Source organism: Entelurus aequoreus, linkage group LG15 (assembly GCF_033978785.1).
Source record: "Entelurus aequoreus isolate RoL-2023_Sb linkage group LG15, RoL_Eaeq_v1.1, whole genome shotgun sequence".
Lineage (NCBI taxonomy): Eukaryota > Metazoa > Chordata > Actinopteri > Syngnathiformes > Syngnathidae > Entelurus > Entelurus aequoreus.
In genome coordinates, this window is record NC_084745.1 from 6370308 (window position 1) to 6390181 (window position 19874).

Sequence of the window (19874 nt, forward strand, 5' to 3'; positions counted from 1 at the left end):
CTTTTAATTTAGATTTTTTTAAAGTAATTTTTTACTATCACAGTAAAAAAACAAACAGTTAACTCATGTTATTAATCACAAAAATATTCCATTAATCAGTTGTAGTTGCAGATTAATCACACTTTTGATTTAGATTTTTTAAAGTATTTTTTTTACTACCACAGTCAAAACTAACCAGTTAACTCATGTGTTTAATCACAAAAATCTTCCATTTATCAAGTAAAATTGCAGATTAAACACACTTTTAATTTAGATTTTTTAAAGTATTTTTTTACTATCACAGTCAAAAATAACCAGTTAACTCATGTGATTAATCACAAAAATATCCCATTAATCAGCTACAGTTGCTGATTAATCACGCTTTTAATTTAGATTTTTTAAAGTATGTTTTTATTATCACAGTCAAAAATAACCAGTTAACTCATGTGATTAATCACAAAAATATCCCATTAATCAGCTACAGTTGCTGATTAATCACGCTTTTAATTTAGATTTTTTTAAAGTATTTTTTTATTATCACAGTCAAAAATAACCAGTTAACTCATGTGATTAATCACAAAAATATCCCATTAATCAGCTGATTAATCACGCTTTTAATTTAAATTTTTTTTTTTTACTTTTTTTTTAGTTAACTCATGTTATTAATCACAAAAAAGTTATCGCATTAATCAGCTATAGTTGCAGATTAATCACACTTTTAGGTTGTTGGGGTTTTTTTTACAATATTTTTCACTACAGCAGTCAAAAATCACGAGTTAACTCATGTGATTAATCACAAAAATATTCTATTAATCAGGTATAGTTGCAGATTAATCACACTTTTGCTTTTTTACAACTTTTTCACTACGACAGTCAGAAGTAATTAGTTACCTTGTGATTAATCACAAAAATATCCTATGAATCAGCTATAGTTGCAGATTAATCACACTTCTGTTTTTTGTTTTTTTTACAATATTTTTCACTACAGCAGTCAAAAATAACAAGTCAACTCATGTGATTAATGAAACAAAATGATCCCATCAATCAGCTATAGCTGCCGATTAATCACGCTTTTAATTTAGATTTTTTGAAATATTTTTTTAGTTAACTCATGCGATTAATCACAAAAAAATTATCACATTAATCAGTTATAGTTGCAGATTAATCACACTTTTGTTTTTTGTTTTTTTTATTTACAACAATTCTCACTACAGCAGTCAAAAATAACGAGTTAACTCATGTTATTAATCACAAAAATATTCCATTAATCAGGTATAGTTGCAGATTAATCACACTTTTGCTTTTTTACAAAATTTTTCACAAAGACAGTCAAAAATAATTAGTTCACTTGCGATTAATCACAAAAATATCCTATGAATCAGCTATAGTTGCAGATTAATCACACTTCTGTTTTTTTTTTTACAATATTTTTCACTACAGCAGTCAAAAATAACGAGTTAACTCATGTGATTAATCAAACTAAATTATCCCATCAATCAGCTATAGCTGCCGATTAATCACGCTTTTAATTAAGATTTTTAAATATATTTTTTTAGTTAACTCATGCGATTAATCACAAAGAAAAGTATCACATTAATCAGGTATAGTTGCAGATTAATCACACTTTTATTTTTGTTTTAGTTTTAGTTTTTTTACAATAATTTTCACTACAGCAGTCAAAAATAAAGAGCTAACTCATGTTATTAATCACAAAAATATTCCATTAATCAGGTATAGTTGCAGATCAATCACATATTTTGCTTTTTTCCAACATTTTTCACTATAACAGTCAAAAATAATTTGTTAACTTATGATTAATCACAAAATTATCCTATTAATCAGCTATAGTTGCATATTAAACACACTTTTGTTTTTTTACAATATTTTTCACTACAGCAGTCAAAAATAACGAGTTAACTCATGTGATTAATCACACAAAATGATCCCATCAATCAGCTATAGCTGCCGATAAATTATGTTTTTAATTTATATTTTTACAATTTTTTTTTTAGTTAACTCATGCGATTAATTACAAAAAAAATTATCACATTAATCAGGTATAGTTGCAGATTAATCACACTTCTGTTTTGTTTTTTTACAATATTTTTCACTACAGCAGTCAAAAATAACGAGTTAACTCATGTAATTAATCAAACAAAATTATCCCATCAATCAGCTATAGCTGCCGATTAATCACGCTTTTAATTTCGATTTTTTTAATATTCTTTTTTTAATTAACTCATGCAATTAATCACAAAAAAATTATCACATTAATCAGGTATAGTTGCAGATTAATCACATTTTTGTTTTTGTTTTTTTACAATAATTTTCAATACAGCAGTCAAAAATAACGAGTTCACTCATGTTATTAATCACAAAAATATTGAGAGTGAGAGAGCGCAGGTTGATGTTGGCTCCGAAGACCTGGATGAGTGCCAAGGTAGCCACGCCCCCAAAGTCGTCCTGCTGACTGCCGGTCTATAAAAACAACTGTCAACACACTTTACACACTACACTGCCCCCTGCTGGGCATTCAAAGAACGACTTTCTTACAAAGGCACTCTTGTCAAAGTATTCATTCCAAGACAACAGGAAGTAGTTTCCTCGAGGCCGGACTCCCACGTTTGTTGCGGCACGGCGTTCTGGGTAACGTGACGCCGGAGCGGCGTGTTGATCCTTTCCCTCTCCGTCTTCACTCAACACCTTCCTGACCTTTGACCTCCCGTCACAAGCGCAGCTGTGGCCCACGTGTGAGCAACGTGCGGCTAAACATAAAATATCAACCTCAATGTATTGGTTTCCAATTGCCCGGTAATATAGAGCGCACCGGTATATAAGCCACACCCACAACATTTTAGAATTCCCCATATATTAGTCGCACCTGACTATAAGTCGCAGATATATACGTTGTGAAATGAGTTATTCACACAGACATATTTATTTAATTATTTCCAAATGGAGTCTGTGACAAGGCAGTAAAACGGATGATCAGTTATTAATGTATATTTATCTGCGATTATCACCATTCATTTTGAGTTAATTCTCAACAAAATGCGATTAATCGCGATAACGTTTTTTTCCGGACTATAGTCCCCACCACAAATGAAGTTTGGAAGAGACGTGCGGTAGGAAAGACCTGTATATAATTTGAGTGATCATGAAACTGGTGGCGCTCCTTAAATGAGCCCACGCTGCGAGTGTTGCGGAGCGAGAAAAAAAACAAAAACGGAACCGATAAGACGCCAGGAAAGAAGGACAAAAACTGGATTTACCAACCAAAAATTCAGTTCGAAAGAGACGTGCGGTAGGCGACCTGTATATAATTTGAGTGATCATGAAACTGGTGGCGCTCCTTAAAATGAGCCCACGCTGCGAGTGTTGCAGTAGCGGAAACAAACAAAATGGAACTGATAAGACGCCAGGAAAGAAGGACAAAAACTGGATTTCCCCACCACAAATGAAGTTTGGAAGAGACGTGCGGTAGGAAAGACCTGTATATAATTTGAGTGATCATGAAACTGGTGGCGCTCCTTAAATGAGCCCACGCTGCGAGTGTTGCGGAGCGAGAAAAAAAACAAAAACGGAACCGATAAGACGCCAGGAAAGAAGGACAAAAACTGGATTTACCAACCAAAAATTCAGTTCGAAAGAGACGTGCGGTAGGCGACCTGTATATAATTTGAGTGATCATGAAACTGGTGGCGCTCCTTAAAATGAGCCCACGCTGCGAGTGTTGCAGTAGCGGAAACAAACAAAATGGAACTGATAAGACGCCAGGAAAGAAGGACAAAAACTGGATTTCCCCACCACAAATGAAGTTTGGAAGAGACGTGCGGTAGGAAAGACCTGTATATAATTTGAGTGATCATGAAACTGGTGGCGCTCCTTAAAATGAGCCCACGCTGCGAGTGTTGCAGAGCGAAAACAAACAAAACAGATAAGACGGCAGGAAAGAAGAAACAAAAACTGGATTTCCCCACCACAAATGAAGTTTGGAAGAGACGTGCGGTAGCAAAGACCTGTATATAATTTGAGTGATCATGAAACTATTGGCGCTCCTTAAATGAGCCCACGCTGCGAGTGTTGCGGAGCGGAAAAAAAACCAAAACGGAACCGATAAGACGCCAGGAAAGAAGGACAAAAACTGGATTTACCAACCAAAAATTCAGTTCGAAAGAGACGTGCAGTAGGCGACCTGTATATAATTTGAGTGATCATGAAACTGGTGGCGCGCCTTAAAATGAACCCACGCTGCGAGTGTTGCAGAGCAAAAACAAACGGAACCAATAAGACGCCCGTAAAGAAGGACAAAAACTGGATTTACCAACCAAAAATTCAGTTCGGAAGAGACGTGCGGTAGGCGACCTGTATATAATTTGAGTGATCATGAAACTGGTGGCGCTCCTTAAAATGAGCCCACGCTGCGAGTGTTGCGGAGCAAAAACAAACAAAACAGATAAGACGCCAGGAAAGAAGGACAAAAACTGGATTTCCCCACCACAAATGAAGTTTGGAAGAGACGTGCGCTAGCAAAGACCTGTATATAATTTGAGTGATCATGAAACTGGTGGCGCTAGGAAAGACCTGTAAATAATTTGAATGATCATGAAACTGGTGGCACTAGGAAAGACCTGTATATAATTTGAGTGATCATGAAACTGGTGGCGCTAGGAAAGACCTGTATATAATTTGAGTGATCATGAAACTGGTGGCGCTAGGAAAGACCTGTATATAATAGCAAATATGAAAACAACAGTGCAGTTGCCATGACAGCGAGTGAACAAATCCTGGCCCTGACCCCTAGACCCTGGCAGGCAAGGAGCAGTAAAGCCAATGAGGGATGAAAGCCCTCAAAGTTCCCCAAGTCAATTAAAAAGCTTCCTGCCTTGATGAGTCGCGAGCATTATTTGTGGAATATTTCCCAACAGGAAGTAGTATACTGCCGCCATAACGGGCAAAGTAAGCGGCCATTAACAAACGTCATTATAATCTTTAAAAGTGCGCCACGCTCCCCCGCCGCCATCTAGCAGACGCTGGGAGGGGAAAAGTGTTTATTTGTGAGACAACGACTCGGGGGAAAGACAATTAAAAGCATGAAGAATGTCATCACTAATCTCCTCCCTGCGCACTTCAGGGCTGACGTTTGTCATAAACGCTCGGCACGCTACCTGCGCCGCAGGAGAGCCAAGTTTGGAACCTAGCGACAACAAACATTATCAATCTACAGCGCTAACTTATTGTGATGACAAGCCGGCTCTGCTATTAATACGGCCGTCATTGTCAGACGCTCCCTTAAAAATATTTACTGCACCGCCGTCTTTATTTATAGCGACTCATTGAGCCCTGATATTTGCCATGGGGACGACTTATGTGTCCGCCGTATGTCACACAAGTTCTGGCTAGCAACTGCAGACACTCAAAAATCATGTGGTGACTGGAAAATGCGATGTTATGAAGGAAATTGCTGGTGAATGCTGAAAAATCGGAATGCTAACATTTAGCACGCTAGCCAGATAGCGTCAGCTAACAAAAAAAAATATAAGAGTTAGCATGCGGCAAGTACCAAAATGTATGACTCTGGGATGTATACCTTCAAAAGTATGTAAACAAATAATAAATAATAAATTAAAATGCTAACGTTAACATGCTAACAGTAAGCTTGCATCAAGAACCAAAATAAATCACTCTGAGGTGTATATCTGTGAAAATTGCCCAAAAAGCTAGCAAGCATGCTAACTTATTAGCAACTGCCCAGTACCAAAATATACGACTCTGGGATGTATACCTTCAAAAGTATGTAAAAAAAAATGCTAACATTAGCATGCTAAAAGTAAGATTGTGTCAAGTGTCAAAATGTGTGACTCTGGAGTGTATACCTTCAAAAATATGTAAAAAAAAAAAAATTAAATAAAAAAATAAATGTAAGATTGTGTCAATTACCAAAATATAGGGATATATACCTTCAAAAATATGTTAAAAAAAAAATAATAATTAAAATAAATTTCAAAAAAAAATTAAAAATGTAAGATTATGTCAATTACCAAAATATATGACTCTGGGATGTATACCTTCAAAAATATGTAAAAAAAATAAAAATAAAAAAATAAATGTAAGATTGTGTCAATTACTAAAATATATGACTGGGATGTATACCTTCAAAAATATGTAAAAAAATAAAAATAAAAAAATAAATGTAAGATTGTGTCAATTACCAAAATATAGGGATATATACCTTCAAAAATATGTAAAAATAAATAAATTAAAATAAATTTCAAAAAAAAAATGTAAATGTAAGATTATGTCAATTACCAAAATATATGACTCTGGGATGTACACCTTCAAAAATATGTAAAAAAATACAAATAAAAAAATAAAAAAATAAATGTAAGATTGTGTCAATTACCAAAATATATGACTGGGATGTATACCTTCAAAAATATGTAAAAAAAATAAAAATTTAAAAATTTAAAAATAAATGTAAGATTGTGTCAATTACCAAAATATAGGACTCTGGGATGTATACCTTCAAAAATATTTTTTAAAAAATAAAAAACTAAATAAAAATTTAAAAATTTAAAAAAATGTAAGATTGTGTCAATTACCAAAATATATGACTCTGGGATGTATACCTTCAAAAATATGTAAAAAATAAAAATAAAAAATGCTAACGTTAGCATGCTAAAAGTAAGATTGTGTCAAGTGCCAAAATATATGACTCTGGGATGTATACCTTCAAAAATATATAAAAAAAATAAAAATAAAAAAATAAATGTAAGATTGTGTCAATTACCAAAATATAGGGATGTATACCTTCAAAAATATGTAAAAAAATTAAAAATTAAAAATTAAAAAATAAATGTAAGATTGTGTCAATTACCAAAATATAGGACTCTGGGATGTATACCTTCAAAAATATGTAAAAAAATAAAAATTTAAAAATTTAAAAATACATGTAAGATTGTGTCAATTACCAAAATATATGACTCTGGGATGTATACCTTCAAAAATATGTAAAAAAAATAAAAATAAAAAAATAAATGTAAGATTAGGTCAATTACCAAAATCATCATCATCAGCCATTGTCAGTCCACTGCTGGACGAAAGCCTCAGCATGTTTCTGCCATAGTGAACGATCTCTAGCTGCTCCCTGCCACTGCACTGTTCCCCAATATTTGTCTATCTCATCTCGCCATCTCACTCTTGGTCTTCCTCTATTTCTGCTCCCATCCATGGGTCTCCATGATGTCATTAGGGAAGTCCATATATTATCTGTTCTACTGATATGTCCAGCCCACTTCCACTTACTGAATTTGATAGTTCTCATAATGTCTTGGACTTGCGTTTGTTTTCTCACCCATTCATTTGTTTTTCTGTCTTTATATGTGATTCCGAGCATATTTCTTTCCATGTTGTGTTGTGCTGCTGCTATTTTCTTTTCCATTTTATTTGACAATGCCCAGGTTTCAGCTCCATATGTCATGGTTGGTAACACGCATTGATTAAAGACCTTTCTTTTTAGGCTTAACAGTATTTCTCCTCTCATGATGTTGCTCAGTTTTCCATATTGGCACCAGCCCAATCTGATTCTCCTCCCTATCTCCTGTTCTTGACTCTTTTCTTTCAGGCTAAATCTCTGCCCCAGATAGATATATTCATTAACTTCATCAATTTCATTTCCATTAACAGTCACAGGTCCATGAGGTACCATGGAATTTGCCATAACTTTTGTTTTTTTTCATATTCATTTTCAATCCACAACATTTGCTGGCATTTGCAAGGTCTTTAAGCATATCTTCCACTTCACTGATTTGCTCTCCCAAGACAACAATGTCATCTGCAAATCTCAGATGATTAAATTTGTCTCCGTTGATATCAACTCCTTTATCCTCCCACTCCAGAGAGCGAAATATGCCTTCCAAACAAGCTGTAAACAGTTTAGGCCAAAATAAACGACTCTGGGATGTATACCTTCAAAAATATGTTTAAAAAAATGCTAACATTAGCATGCTAAAAGTAAGATTGTGTCAAGTGCCAAAATGTGTGACTCTGGAGTGTATACCTTCAAACATATGTAAAAAAGCTAACATGCTAACAGTAAGCTTGCATCAAGAACCAAAATAAATGACTCCGAGGTGTATATCTGAGAAAATTGCCCAAAAAGCTAGCAAGCATGCTAACTATTAGCAACTGCCAAGTACCAAAATATATGACTCTGGGATGTATACCTTTAAAAATATGTAAAAAAAAAAATAAAATAAAAAAATGCTAACGTTAGCATGCTAAAAGTAAGATTGTGTCAAGTGCCAAAATATATGACTCTGGGGTGTATACCTTCAAAAATATGTAAAAAAAATAAAAATAAAAAAATAAATGTAAGATTGTGTCAATTACCAAAATATAGGGATGTATACCTTCAAAAATATGTAAAAAAAAAAAAAAATGTAATTAAATTTAAAAAAAAACACAAAAAAAAAGTAAGACTATGTCAATTACCAAAATATATGACTCTGGGATGTATACCTTCAAAAATATGTAAAAAGATACAAATTAAAAAATTAAAAAATAAATGTAAGATTGTGTCAATTACCAAAATATATGACTCTGGGATGTATATCTTCAAAAATATGTAAAAAATTAAAATAAAAAATGCTAACGTTAGCATGCTAAAAGTAAGCTTGTGTCAAGTGCCAAAATGTGTGACTCTGGAGTGTATACCTTCAAACATATGTAAAAAAAAAGCTAACATGCTAACAGTGAGCTTGCATCAAGAACCAAAATATATGACTCTGGGATGTATACCTTCAAAAATATGTAAAAAAATACAAATTAAAAAATTAAAAAATAAATGTAAGATTGTGTCAATTACCAAAATATATGACTGTGAGATGTATACCTTCAAAAATATGTAAAAAAATAAAAATTAAAAAATTAAAAAATAAATGTAAGATTGTGTCAATTACCAAAATATAGGACTCTGGGATGTATACCTTCAAAAATATGTAAAAAAATAAAAATTAAAAAATAAATGTGAGATTGTGTCAATTACCAAAATATATGACTCTGGGATGTATACCTTCAAAAATATGTAAAAAAATTTTAAAAAAAATAATAAATGTAAGATTAGATCAATTACCAAAATATAGGGATGTATACCTCCAAAAATATGTAAAATAAGTAAATTAAATTATAAATAAAAATAAAAAATAAAAAATGTAAGATTATGTCAATTACCAAAATATATGACTCTGGGATGTATACCTTCAAAAATATGTAAAAAATTAAAATGAAAAATGCTAACGTTAGCATGCTAAAAGTAAGCTTGTGTCAAGTGCCAAAATGTGTGACTCTGGAGTGTATACCTTCAAACATATGTAAAAAAAAGCTAACATGCTAACAGTGAGCTTGCATCAAGAACCAAAATAAATGACTCTGAGGTGTATATCTGAGAAAATTGCCCAAAAAGCTAGCAAGCATGTTAACTTATTAGCAACTGCCAAGTACCAAAATAAACGACTCTGGGATGTATACCTTCAAAAGTATGTTTAAAAAAATGCTAACATTAGCATGCTAAAAGTAAGATTGTGTCAAGTGCCAAAATGTGTGACTCTGGAGTGTATACCTTCAAACATATGTAAAAAAGCTATCATGCTAACAGTAAGCTTGCATCAAGAACCAAAATAAATGACTCTGAGGTGTATATCTGAGAAAATTGCCCAAAAAGCTAGCAAGCATGCTAACTATTAGCAACTGCCAAGTACCAAAATATATGACTCTGGGATGTATACCTTCAAAAATATGTAAACAAATAATAAATGATAAACTAAAATGCTAACGTAAGCATGCTAAAAGTAAGCTTGTGTCAAGTGCCAAAATGTGTGACTCTTCAAACATATGTAAAAAAAAAAAAAAAAAGCTATCATTAGCATGCTAACAGTGAGCTTGCATCAAGAACCAAAATAAATGACTCCGAGGTGTATATCTGAGAAAATTGCCCAAAAAGCTAGCAAGCATGCTAACTATTAGCAACTGCCAAGTACCAAAATATACGACTCTGGGATGTATACCTTCAAAAATAGTACCAAAATACGACTGTGAGGTGCATATCTAAAATATTGCCAAAAAAGCTAGCATGCCAATCTTAGCATGCTTACATGCTTACCGTTAGCATTTGTCAAGTACTAATATATACGATTCTGTTGTGTATAACCTGTAAAATTCATTTTACAGGTTTATATCTGAATTAAAAATGCCAAAAAAAAAAGCTAACATGCTGCTTACATGCTAACCCTTAGCATCTGTAAAGTACTAAAATATCAGACTCCGAGGTCACAACCTGTAAAATTAGCTAAAAAAAATAAAAAAATAAGCTAGCATGCTAACTTCAACATGCTAACAGTAAGCATTGCATCAAGTACCAAAATATCATTGACCAAGGACAGTTTGGAGTGTAGTCAGAAGACTAAATGCAGGTGTGTCTATGGTGAGGATGTAATCAGGAGACTAAACGCAGGTGTGTCTATGGTGAGGATGTAATCAGAAGACTAAATGCAGGTGTGTCTATGGTGAGGATGTAATCAGAAGACTAAATGCAGGTGTGTTACCAGGTGGAGACCAAGGCATCCTCAACGACTTCTTCAGCGACTGGCCCACAGGCGACATGTCCAAGCACCTTCCCTTCATCTACAACCTCAGCAGCATCGCCATCTACACCTACCTGCCAGCCTTCAGGCGGTAAGTCAACGTGGCGCAGCAGCGCCATGGTGTGGACACAAAAGATACTACAGGTCTGTGACGTCAGAGGTCACATGATCGTGTAATGCCAGTTTGGATTCCACAGTCTTCAGGTTTGAGTTTCCATCCTGAGCTCCCAACAGCTGACACCAATCCCCAATGGAGACGTTTATTTAAAGATCTTTGTTTTCATTGTGTATCTCTTGTCAAACTTCTCGTTAGACTATTTTTTATTTGAAGATCTTTGTTGTCATTGTGTGCGTCCTGTCTAACTTCTACTAGTCACACTAGTTTTATTAAAATATATTTATTGTCATAAGGTAGGTCCTGTCAAACTTCTACTAGTCACTCTAGTTTTATTTAAAGAATGTTGCTGTCATTGTGTACGTCCTGTAAAACTTCTACTAGTCACACTAGTTTTATTTATAGATCTTTGTTGTCATTGTGTATCTCTTGTCAAACTTCTACTAGTCACACTAGTTTTATTTATAGATCTTTGTTGTCATTGTGTATCTCTTGTCAAACTTCTACTAGTCACACTAGTTTTATTTATAGATCTTTGTTGTCATTGTGTATCTCTTGTCAAACTTCTACTAGTCACACTAGTTTTATTTAAAGATCTTTGTTGTCATTGTGTACGTCCTGTCAAACTTCTACTAGTCACACTAGTTTTATTTAAAGATCTTTGTTGTCAATGTATCTCTTGTCAAACTTCTACTAGTCACACTAGTTTTATTTAAAGATCTTTGTTGTCATTGTGTGCGTCCTGTCAAACTTCTACTAGTCACACTAGTTTTCTTTAAAGATCTTTGTTGCCATTGTGTACGTCCTGTCAAACTTCTACTAGTCACACTAGTTTTATTTCAAGATCTATGTTGTCATTGTGTACGTCCTGTCAAACTTCTACTAGTCACACTAGTTTTATTTCAAGATCTATGTTGTCATTGTGTACGTCCTGTCAAACTTCTACTAGTCACACTAGTTTTAATTAAAGATCGTTGCTGTCATTGTGTACGTCCTGTCAAACTTCTACTAGTCACACTAGTTTTATTTGAAGATCTTTGCTGTAATTGTGTACGTCCTTTCAAACTTCTACTAGTCACACTAGTTTTATTTCAAGATCTTGGTTGTCATTGTGTACGTGCTGTCAAACTTCTACTAGTCACACTAGTTTTATTTCAAGATCTTGGTTGTCATTGTGTACGTGCTGTCAAACTTCTACTAGTCACACTAGTTTTAATTAAAGATCGTTGCTGTCATTGTGTACGTCCTGTCAAACTTCTACTAGTCACACTAGTTTTATTTGAAGATCTTTGCTGTAATTGTGTACGTCCTTTCAAACTTCTACTAGTCACACTAGTTTTATTTCAAGATCTTGGTTGTCATTGTGTATCTCTTGTCAAACTTCTACTAGTCACACTAGTTTTATTTAAAGATCTTTGTTGTCATTGTGTACGTCCTGTCAAACTTCTACTAGTCACACTAGTTTTATTTAAAGATCTTTGTTGTCAATGTATCTCTTGTCAAACTTCTACTAGTCACACTAGTTTTATTTAAAGATCTTTGTTGTCATTGTGTGCGTCCTGTCAAACTTCTACTAGTCACACTAGTTTTCTTTAAAGATCTTTGTTGCCATTGTGTACGTCCTGTCAAACTTCTACTAGTCACACTAGTTTTATTTCAAGATCTATGTTGTCATTGTGTACGTCCTGTCAAACTTCTACTAGTCACACTAGTTTTATTTCAAGATCTATGTTGTCATTGTGTACGTCCTGTCAAACTTCTACTAGTCACACTAGTTTTAATTAAAGATCGTTGCTGTCATTGTGTACGTCCTGTCAAACTTCTACTAGTCACACTAGTTTTATTTGAAGATCTTTGCTGTAATTGTGTACGTCCTTTCAAACTTCTACTAGTCACACTAGTTTTATTTCAAGATCTTGGTTGTCATTGTGTACGTGCTGTCAAACTTCTACTAGTCACACTAGTTTTATTTCAAGATCTTGGTTGTCATTGTGTACGTGCTGTCAAACTTCTACTAGTCACACTAGTTTTAATTAAAGATCGTTGCTGTCATTGTGTACGTCCTGTCAAACTTCTACTAGTCACACTAGTTTTATTTGAAGATCTTTGCTGTAATTGTGTACGTCCTTTCAAACTTCTACTAGTCACACTAGTTTTATTTCAAGATCTTGGTTGTCATTGTGTACGTGCTGTCAAACTTCTACTAGTCACACTAGTTTTATTTCAAGATCTTGGTTGTCATTGTGTACGTGCTGTCAAACTTCTACTAGTCACACTAGTTTTAATTAAAGATCGTTGCTGTCATTGTGTACGTCCTGTCAAACTTCTACTAGTCACACTAGTTTTATTTGAAGATCTTTGCTGTAATTGTGTACGTCCTTTCAAACTTCTACTAGTCACACTAGTTTTATTTCAAGATCTTGGTTGTCATTGTGTATCTCTTGTCAAACGTCTCATTAGACTATTGTTTTTAAGATCTTTGTTGTCATTGTGTACATCCTGTCAAACTTCTACTAGTCACACTAGTTTTATACCAAGATATTTGTTGTCATTTTGTACGTTTTGTCAAACTTCTACTAGTTACACTAGTTTTATTTGAAGATCTTTGTTGTCATTGTGTATCTCTTGTCAAACTACTCCTAGTCACACTAGTTTTATTTGAAGATCTTTGTTGTCATTGTGTACGTCCTGTCAAACTTCTACTAGTTACACTAGTTTTATTTATAGATATTTTTTGTCATTGTGTATCTCTTGTCAAACTTCTACTAGTCATACTAGTTTTATTTAAAGATCTTTGTTGTCATTTTGGATCTCTTGTCAAACTTCTACTAGTCACACTATTTTTAATTAAAAACCTTTGCTGTCATTGTGTACGTCCTGTCAAACTTCTACTAGTCACACTAGTTTTATTTAAAGATCTTTGTTTTCATTGTGTACGTCCTGTCAAACTTCTACTAGTCACACTAGTTTTAATTAAAGATCTTTCTTGCCATTGTGTATCTCTTGTCAAACTTCTACTAGTCACACTAGTTTTATTTCAAGATCTTTGTTGTCATTGTGTATCTCTTGTCAAACTTCTACTAGTCACACTAGTTTTATTTCAAGATCTTTGTTGTCATTGTGTATGTCCTGTCAAACTTATACTAGTCACACTAGTTTTATTTCAAGATCTTTGTTGTCATTGTGTGCGTCCTGTCAAACTACTACTAGTCACACTAGTTTTAATTAAAGATCTTTCTTGCCATTGTGTATCTCTTGTCAAACTTCTACTAGTCACACTAGTTTTATTTGAAGGCCTTTGTTGTCATTGTGTACGTCCTGTCAAACTTCTACTAGTCACACTAGTTTTAATTAAAGATCGTTGCTGTCATTGTGTACGTCCTGTCAAACTTCTACTAGTCACACTAGTTCTATTTAAATATATTCGTTGTCATTGTGTACGTCCTGTCAAACTTCTGCTAGTCACACTAGTTTTATTTGAAGATCTTTGTTGTCATTGTGTACGTCCTGTCAAACTTCTACTAGTCACACTAGTTTTAATTAAAGATCGTTGCTGTCATTGTGTACGTCCTGTCAAACTTCTACTAGTCACACTAGTTTTATTTAAATATATTTGTTGTCATTGTGTACGTCCTGTAAAACTTCTACTAGTTAGACTAGTTTTTTTAAAGATATTTGTTGTGTTTGTGTACGTCCTGTAAAACTTCTACTAGTCACACTAGTTTTATTTATAGATCTTTGTTGTCATTGTGTATCTCTTGTCAAACTTCTACTAGTCAGATTAGTTTAATTTAAAGATCTTTGTTGTCATTGTGTACGTCCTGTCAAACTTCTACTAGTCACACTAGTTTTATTTGAAGATCTTTGTTGTCATTGTGTACGTCCTGTCAAACTTCTACTAGTCACACTAGTTTTATTTTAAGATTTTTGCTGTCATTGTGTACGTCCTGTCAAACTTCTACTAGTCACACTAGTTTTATTTATAGATTTTTGCTGTCATTGTGTGCGTCCTGTCAAACTTCTACTAGTCACACTAGTTTTATTTATAGATCTTTGTTGTCATTGTGTACGTCCTGTCAAACTTATACTAGTCACACTAGTTTTATTTATAGATCTTTGTTGTCATTGTGTACGTCCTGTCAAACTTCTACTAGTCACACTAGTTTTATTTGAAGATCTTTGTTGTCATGGTGTGCGTCCTGTCAAACTTCTACTAGTCACACTAGTTTTAATTAAAGATCTTTGCTGTCATTGTGTACGTCCAGTCAAACTTCTACTAGTCACACTAGTTTTATTTAAAGATCTTTGCTGTCATTGTGTACGTCCTGTAAAACTTCTACTAGTCACACTAGTTTTAATTAAAGATCTTTGTTGCCATTGTGTATCTCTTGTCAAACTTCTACTAGTCACACTAGTTTTATTTCAAGATCTTTGTTGTCATTGTGTACGTCCTGTCAAACCTCTACTAGTCACACTAGTTTTATTTCAAGATCTTTGTTGTCATTGTGTACGTCCTGTCAAACTTCTACTAGTCACACTAGTTTTATTTCAAGATCTTTGTTGTCATTGTGTACGTCCTGTCAAACTTCTACTAGTCACACTAGTTTTATTCAAAGATCTTTGTTGTCATTGTGTGCGTCCTGTCAAACTTCTACTAGTCACACAAGTTTTATTTAAATATATTTGTTGTCATTGTGTACGTCCTGTCAAACTTCTACTAGTCACACTAGTTTTATTTAGAGATCTTTGTTGTCATTGTGTGCGTCCTGTCAAACTTCTACTAGTCACACTAGTTTTATTTAAAGATCTTTGTTGTCATTGTGTGCGTCCTGTCAAACTTCTACTAGTCACACTAGTTTTAATTAAAGATCTTTGTTGTCATTGTGTATCTCTTGTCAAACTTCTACTAGTCACACTAGTTTTATTTAAAGATCTTTGTTGTCATTGTGTACGTCCTGTCAAACTTCTCCTAGTCACACTAGTTTTATTTATAGATATTTTTTGTCATTGTGTATCTCTTGTCAAACTTCTACTAGTCACACTAGTTTTATTTCAAGATCTTTGTTGTCATTGTGTACGTCCTGTCAAACTTCTCCTAGTCACACTAGTTTTATTTATAGATATTTTTTGTCATTGTGTATCTCTTGTCAAACTTCTACTAGTCACACTAGTTTTATTTCAAGATTTTTGTTGTCATTGTGTATCTCTTGTCAAACTTCTACTACTCACACTAGTTTTATTTCAAGATCTTTGTTGTCATTGTGTACGTCCTGTCAAACTTCTCCTAGTCACACTAGTTTTATTTATAGATATTTTTTGTCATTGTGTATCTCTTGTCAAACTTCTACTAGTCACACTAGTTTTATTTCAAGATCTTTGTTGTCATTGTGTATCTCTTGTCAAACTTCTACTACTCACACTAGTTTTATTTCAAGATCTTTGTTGTCATTGTGTACGTCCTGTCAAACTTCTACTAGTCACTCTAGTTTTATTTAAAGATTGTTGCTGTCATTGTGTACGTCCTGTAAAACTTCTACTAGTCACACTAGTTTTATTTATAGATCTTTGTTGTCATTGTGTGCGTCCTGTCAAACTGCTACTAGTCACACTAGTTTTATTTATAGATCTTTGTTGTCATTGTGTACGTCCTGTCAAACTTTTACTAGTCACACTAGTTTTATTTAAAGATATTTGCTGTCATTGTGTATCTCTTGTCAAACTTCTACTAGTCACACTAGTTTTATTTCAAGATCTTTGTTGTCATTGTGTACGTCCTGTCAAACCTCTACTAGTCACACTAGTTTTATTTCAAGATCTTTGTTGTCATTGTGTACGTCCTGTCAAACTTCTACTAGTCACACTAGTTTTATTTCAAGATCTTTGTTGTCATTGTGTACGTCCTGTCAAACTTCTACTAGTCACACTAGTTTTATTCAAAGATCTTTGTTGTCATTGTGTGCGTCCTGTCAAACTTCTACTAGTCACACAAGTTTTATTTAAATATATTTGTTGTCATTGTGTACGTCCTGTCAAACTTCTACTAGTCACACTAGTTTTATTTAGAGATCTTTGTTGTCATTGTGTGCGTCCTGTCAAACTTCTACTAGTCACACTAGTTTTATTTAAAGATCTTTGTTGTCATTGTGTGCGTCCTGTCAAACTTCTACTAGTCACACTAGTTTTAATTAAAGATCTTTGTTGTCATTGTGTATCTCTTGTCAAACTTCTACTAGTCACACTAGTTTTATTTAAAGATCTTTGTTGTCATTGTGTACGTCCTGTCAAACTTCTACTAGTCACACTAGTTTTATTTCAAGATCTTTGTTGTCATTGTGTACGTCCTGTCAAACTTCTACTAGTCACACTAGTTTTATTCAAAGATCTTTGTTGTCATTGTGTGCGTCCTGTCAAACTTCTACTAGTCACACAAGTTTTATTTAAATATATTTGTTGTCATTGTGTACGTCCTGTCAAACTTCTACTAGTCACACTAGTTTTATTTAGAGATCTTTGTTGTCATTGTGTGCGTCCTGTCAAACTTCTACTAGTCACACTAGTTTTATTTAAAGATCTTTGTTGTCATTGTGTGCGTCCTGTCAAACTTCTACTAGTCACACTAGTTTTAATTAAAGATCTTTGTTGTCATTGTGTATCTCTTGTCAAACTTCTACTAGTCACACTAGTTTTATTTAAAGATCTTTGTTGTCATTGTGTACGTCCTGTCAAACTTCTCCTAGTCACACTAGTTTTATTTATAGATCTTTGTTGTCATTGTGTATCTCTTGTCAAACTTCTACTAGTCACACTAGTTTTATTTAAAGATCTTTTTTGTCATTGTGTACGTCCTGTCAAACTTCTCCTAGTCACACTAGTTTTATTTATAGATATTTTTTGTCATTGTGTATCTCTTGTCAAACTTCTACTAGTCACACTAGTTTTAATTAAAGATCTTTGTTGTCATTGTGTACGTCCTGTCAAACTTCTACTAGTCACACTAGTTTTATTCTAATATGGACGACTAGAAGGTTGAAAGCACTAAATTGAAGGACACCGCAACACCGGGCACCATAGCACAAACAACAACATACATTTTCCGTGTGTTTGCTTGTTATTTTGTTTTCAAACTATTTGAAAAAAAACAAAAAAATACCATAAATTAGCCGCACCGTTTTATATGTCGCAGGGATTCAAAGCGTGGGAAAAAAGTAAATGGCAGTAAACACTTCGGCCAGTTTTTGTCAGGCAGAGAAGCCATCTTAAAAAGCCACGCTGTCATTCCAGCTACGGCGCCAACGCCAAGGTGGTCCACTTCCTGGGAAAGACCAAGCCGTGGAGTCACGGGCTGGACGCGGCCGCCAAACAGATGGCGGGCGGCGCCCAGCCCTCCTTCCTGGTGGACTGGTGGTCGGTGTACGTGGGCAGCGTGGTGCCCATGCTGCAGGAGCAGTACGGCGGGCAGCCCTTCCACGCGGCGTGCGCGGAGAAGGTGAGCACACGCCGGCCGGTCGGCGCCCCGGAGTGGCGTCAACATGATTGTTTATCTTGTGTGTTCCTGCCGGAGGACGTCGTCCCGGTAAACCTGCGCCGTGGTCTCAAGGTTACTGTCGAGCGCCCACAGGTACGCAGGGCAGCGGCTTTCACGCAGTAGCAGCTCAAACCTCCTCGCCGTCTTCACGCCGCGGCTTGCGCACGCTGCTTAAGTGTCGCCCGCGTGTCTTCCGGCCTCGCTCACGCACGCTCTCCCCGCTTTGTTCAGGAGGACGAGGAGGAGAGCCTGGCGTCCCTGGCGCAGGCGCTGCACTTGTCCTCGCCACAGTTGTCGTCGGAGGAGCGCAAGCAGAAATGGGAGCAGGGTGAGGCGGACTACATGGGGCAGGACTCCTTCGACAACATCAAGAGGAAGCTCGACACCTTCCTCAAATAAGATATTACTTCTCCACCGCCATCTTGTGCTAGCGTTGTGCTAAATGCAGTGTGGGTTTTTTTTTTTAATGCCATCAAGTTTACCCTCCAACTGGACTGACGACATGTTTACAGCACCTGTGAGCAAACAGCATGTTTTGTTTTTCTTCTTGACCAGGATGTTTCCTCCAGATAACTTTGAACAAAACACACTTTTCAAATCTGAGCTGCTGTCTCACGTGTGTTTACTGACGCTAGCAACAACTACTCAGGCTGCACGGAAAATCTATTTGCCATTCGTATTCATTAAATTGATTCATAACACACACACATATATATATATATATATATATATATATATATATATATATATATATGTATATATATATATACATGCATATACAAACCCCGTTTCCATATGAGTTGGGAAATGGTGTTAGATGTAAATATAAACGGAATACAATGATTTGCAAATCCTTTTCAAGCCATATTCAGTTGAATATGCTACAAAGACAACATATTTGATGTTCAAACTCATAAACTTTATTTTTTTTTTGCAAATAATAATTAACTTAGAATGTCATGGCTGCAACACGTGCCAAAGTAGTTGGGAAAGGGCATGTTCACCACTGTGTTACATGGCCTTTCCTTTTAACAACACTCAGTAAAGGTTTGGGAACTGAGGAGACACATTTTGGAAGCTTCTCAGGTGGAATTATTTCCCATTCTTGCTTGATGTACAGCTTAAGTTGTTCAACAGTCCGGGGGTCTCCCTTGTGCTATTTTAGGCTTCACACATTTTCAATGGGAGACAGGTCTGGACTACAGGCAGGCCAGTCTAGTACCCGCACTCTTTTACTATGAAGCCACGTTGATGTAACACCTGGCTTGGCTGAAATAAGCAGGGGCGTCCATGGTAACGTTGCTTGGATGGCAACATATGTTGCTCCAAAACCTGTTTGTACCTTTTCAGCATTAATGGTGCCTTCACAGATGTGTAAGTTACCCATGTCTTGGGCACTAATACACCCCCATACCATCACACATGCTGGCTTTTACACTTTGCGCCTAGAACAATCCGGATGGTTCTTTTCCTCTTTGGTCCGGAGGACACGACGTCCACAGTTTCCAAAAACAATTTGAAATGTGGACTCGTCAGACCACAGAACACTTTTCCACTTTGTATCAGTCCATCTTGGATGAGCTCAGGCCCAGCGAAGCCGACTGCATTTCTGGGT

General features: G+C 35.1%; 1 protein-coding gene across 3 annotated transcripts in view; it reads left to right on the forward strand.

Annotated features, from left to right (window-relative positions):
* Positions 1 to 18857, forward strand: part of gyg1b (glycogenin 1b) — a 24206-nt gene extending 5349 nt beyond the window's left edge. For 2 of the 3 annotated variants that reach the window (XM_062021930.1, XM_062021932.1), the window contains exons 5-8: positions 10584 to 10710; positions 18016 to 18220; positions 18296 to 18352; positions 18491 to 18857. In XM_062021930.1, coding sequence (XP_061877914.1) covers positions 10584 to 10710; positions 18016 to 18220; positions 18296 to 18352; positions 18491 to 18658 — 557 coding nt within the window. In that variant the 3' untranslated portion in view covers positions 18659 to 18857. The remainder of the gene's footprint in view (positions 1 to 10583; positions 10711 to 18015; positions 18221 to 18295; positions 18353 to 18490) is intronic. The other variant, XM_062021931.1, reaches the window with a different exon arrangement.
* The last annotated feature ends 1017 nt before the right edge of the window (positions 18858 to 19874 follow it).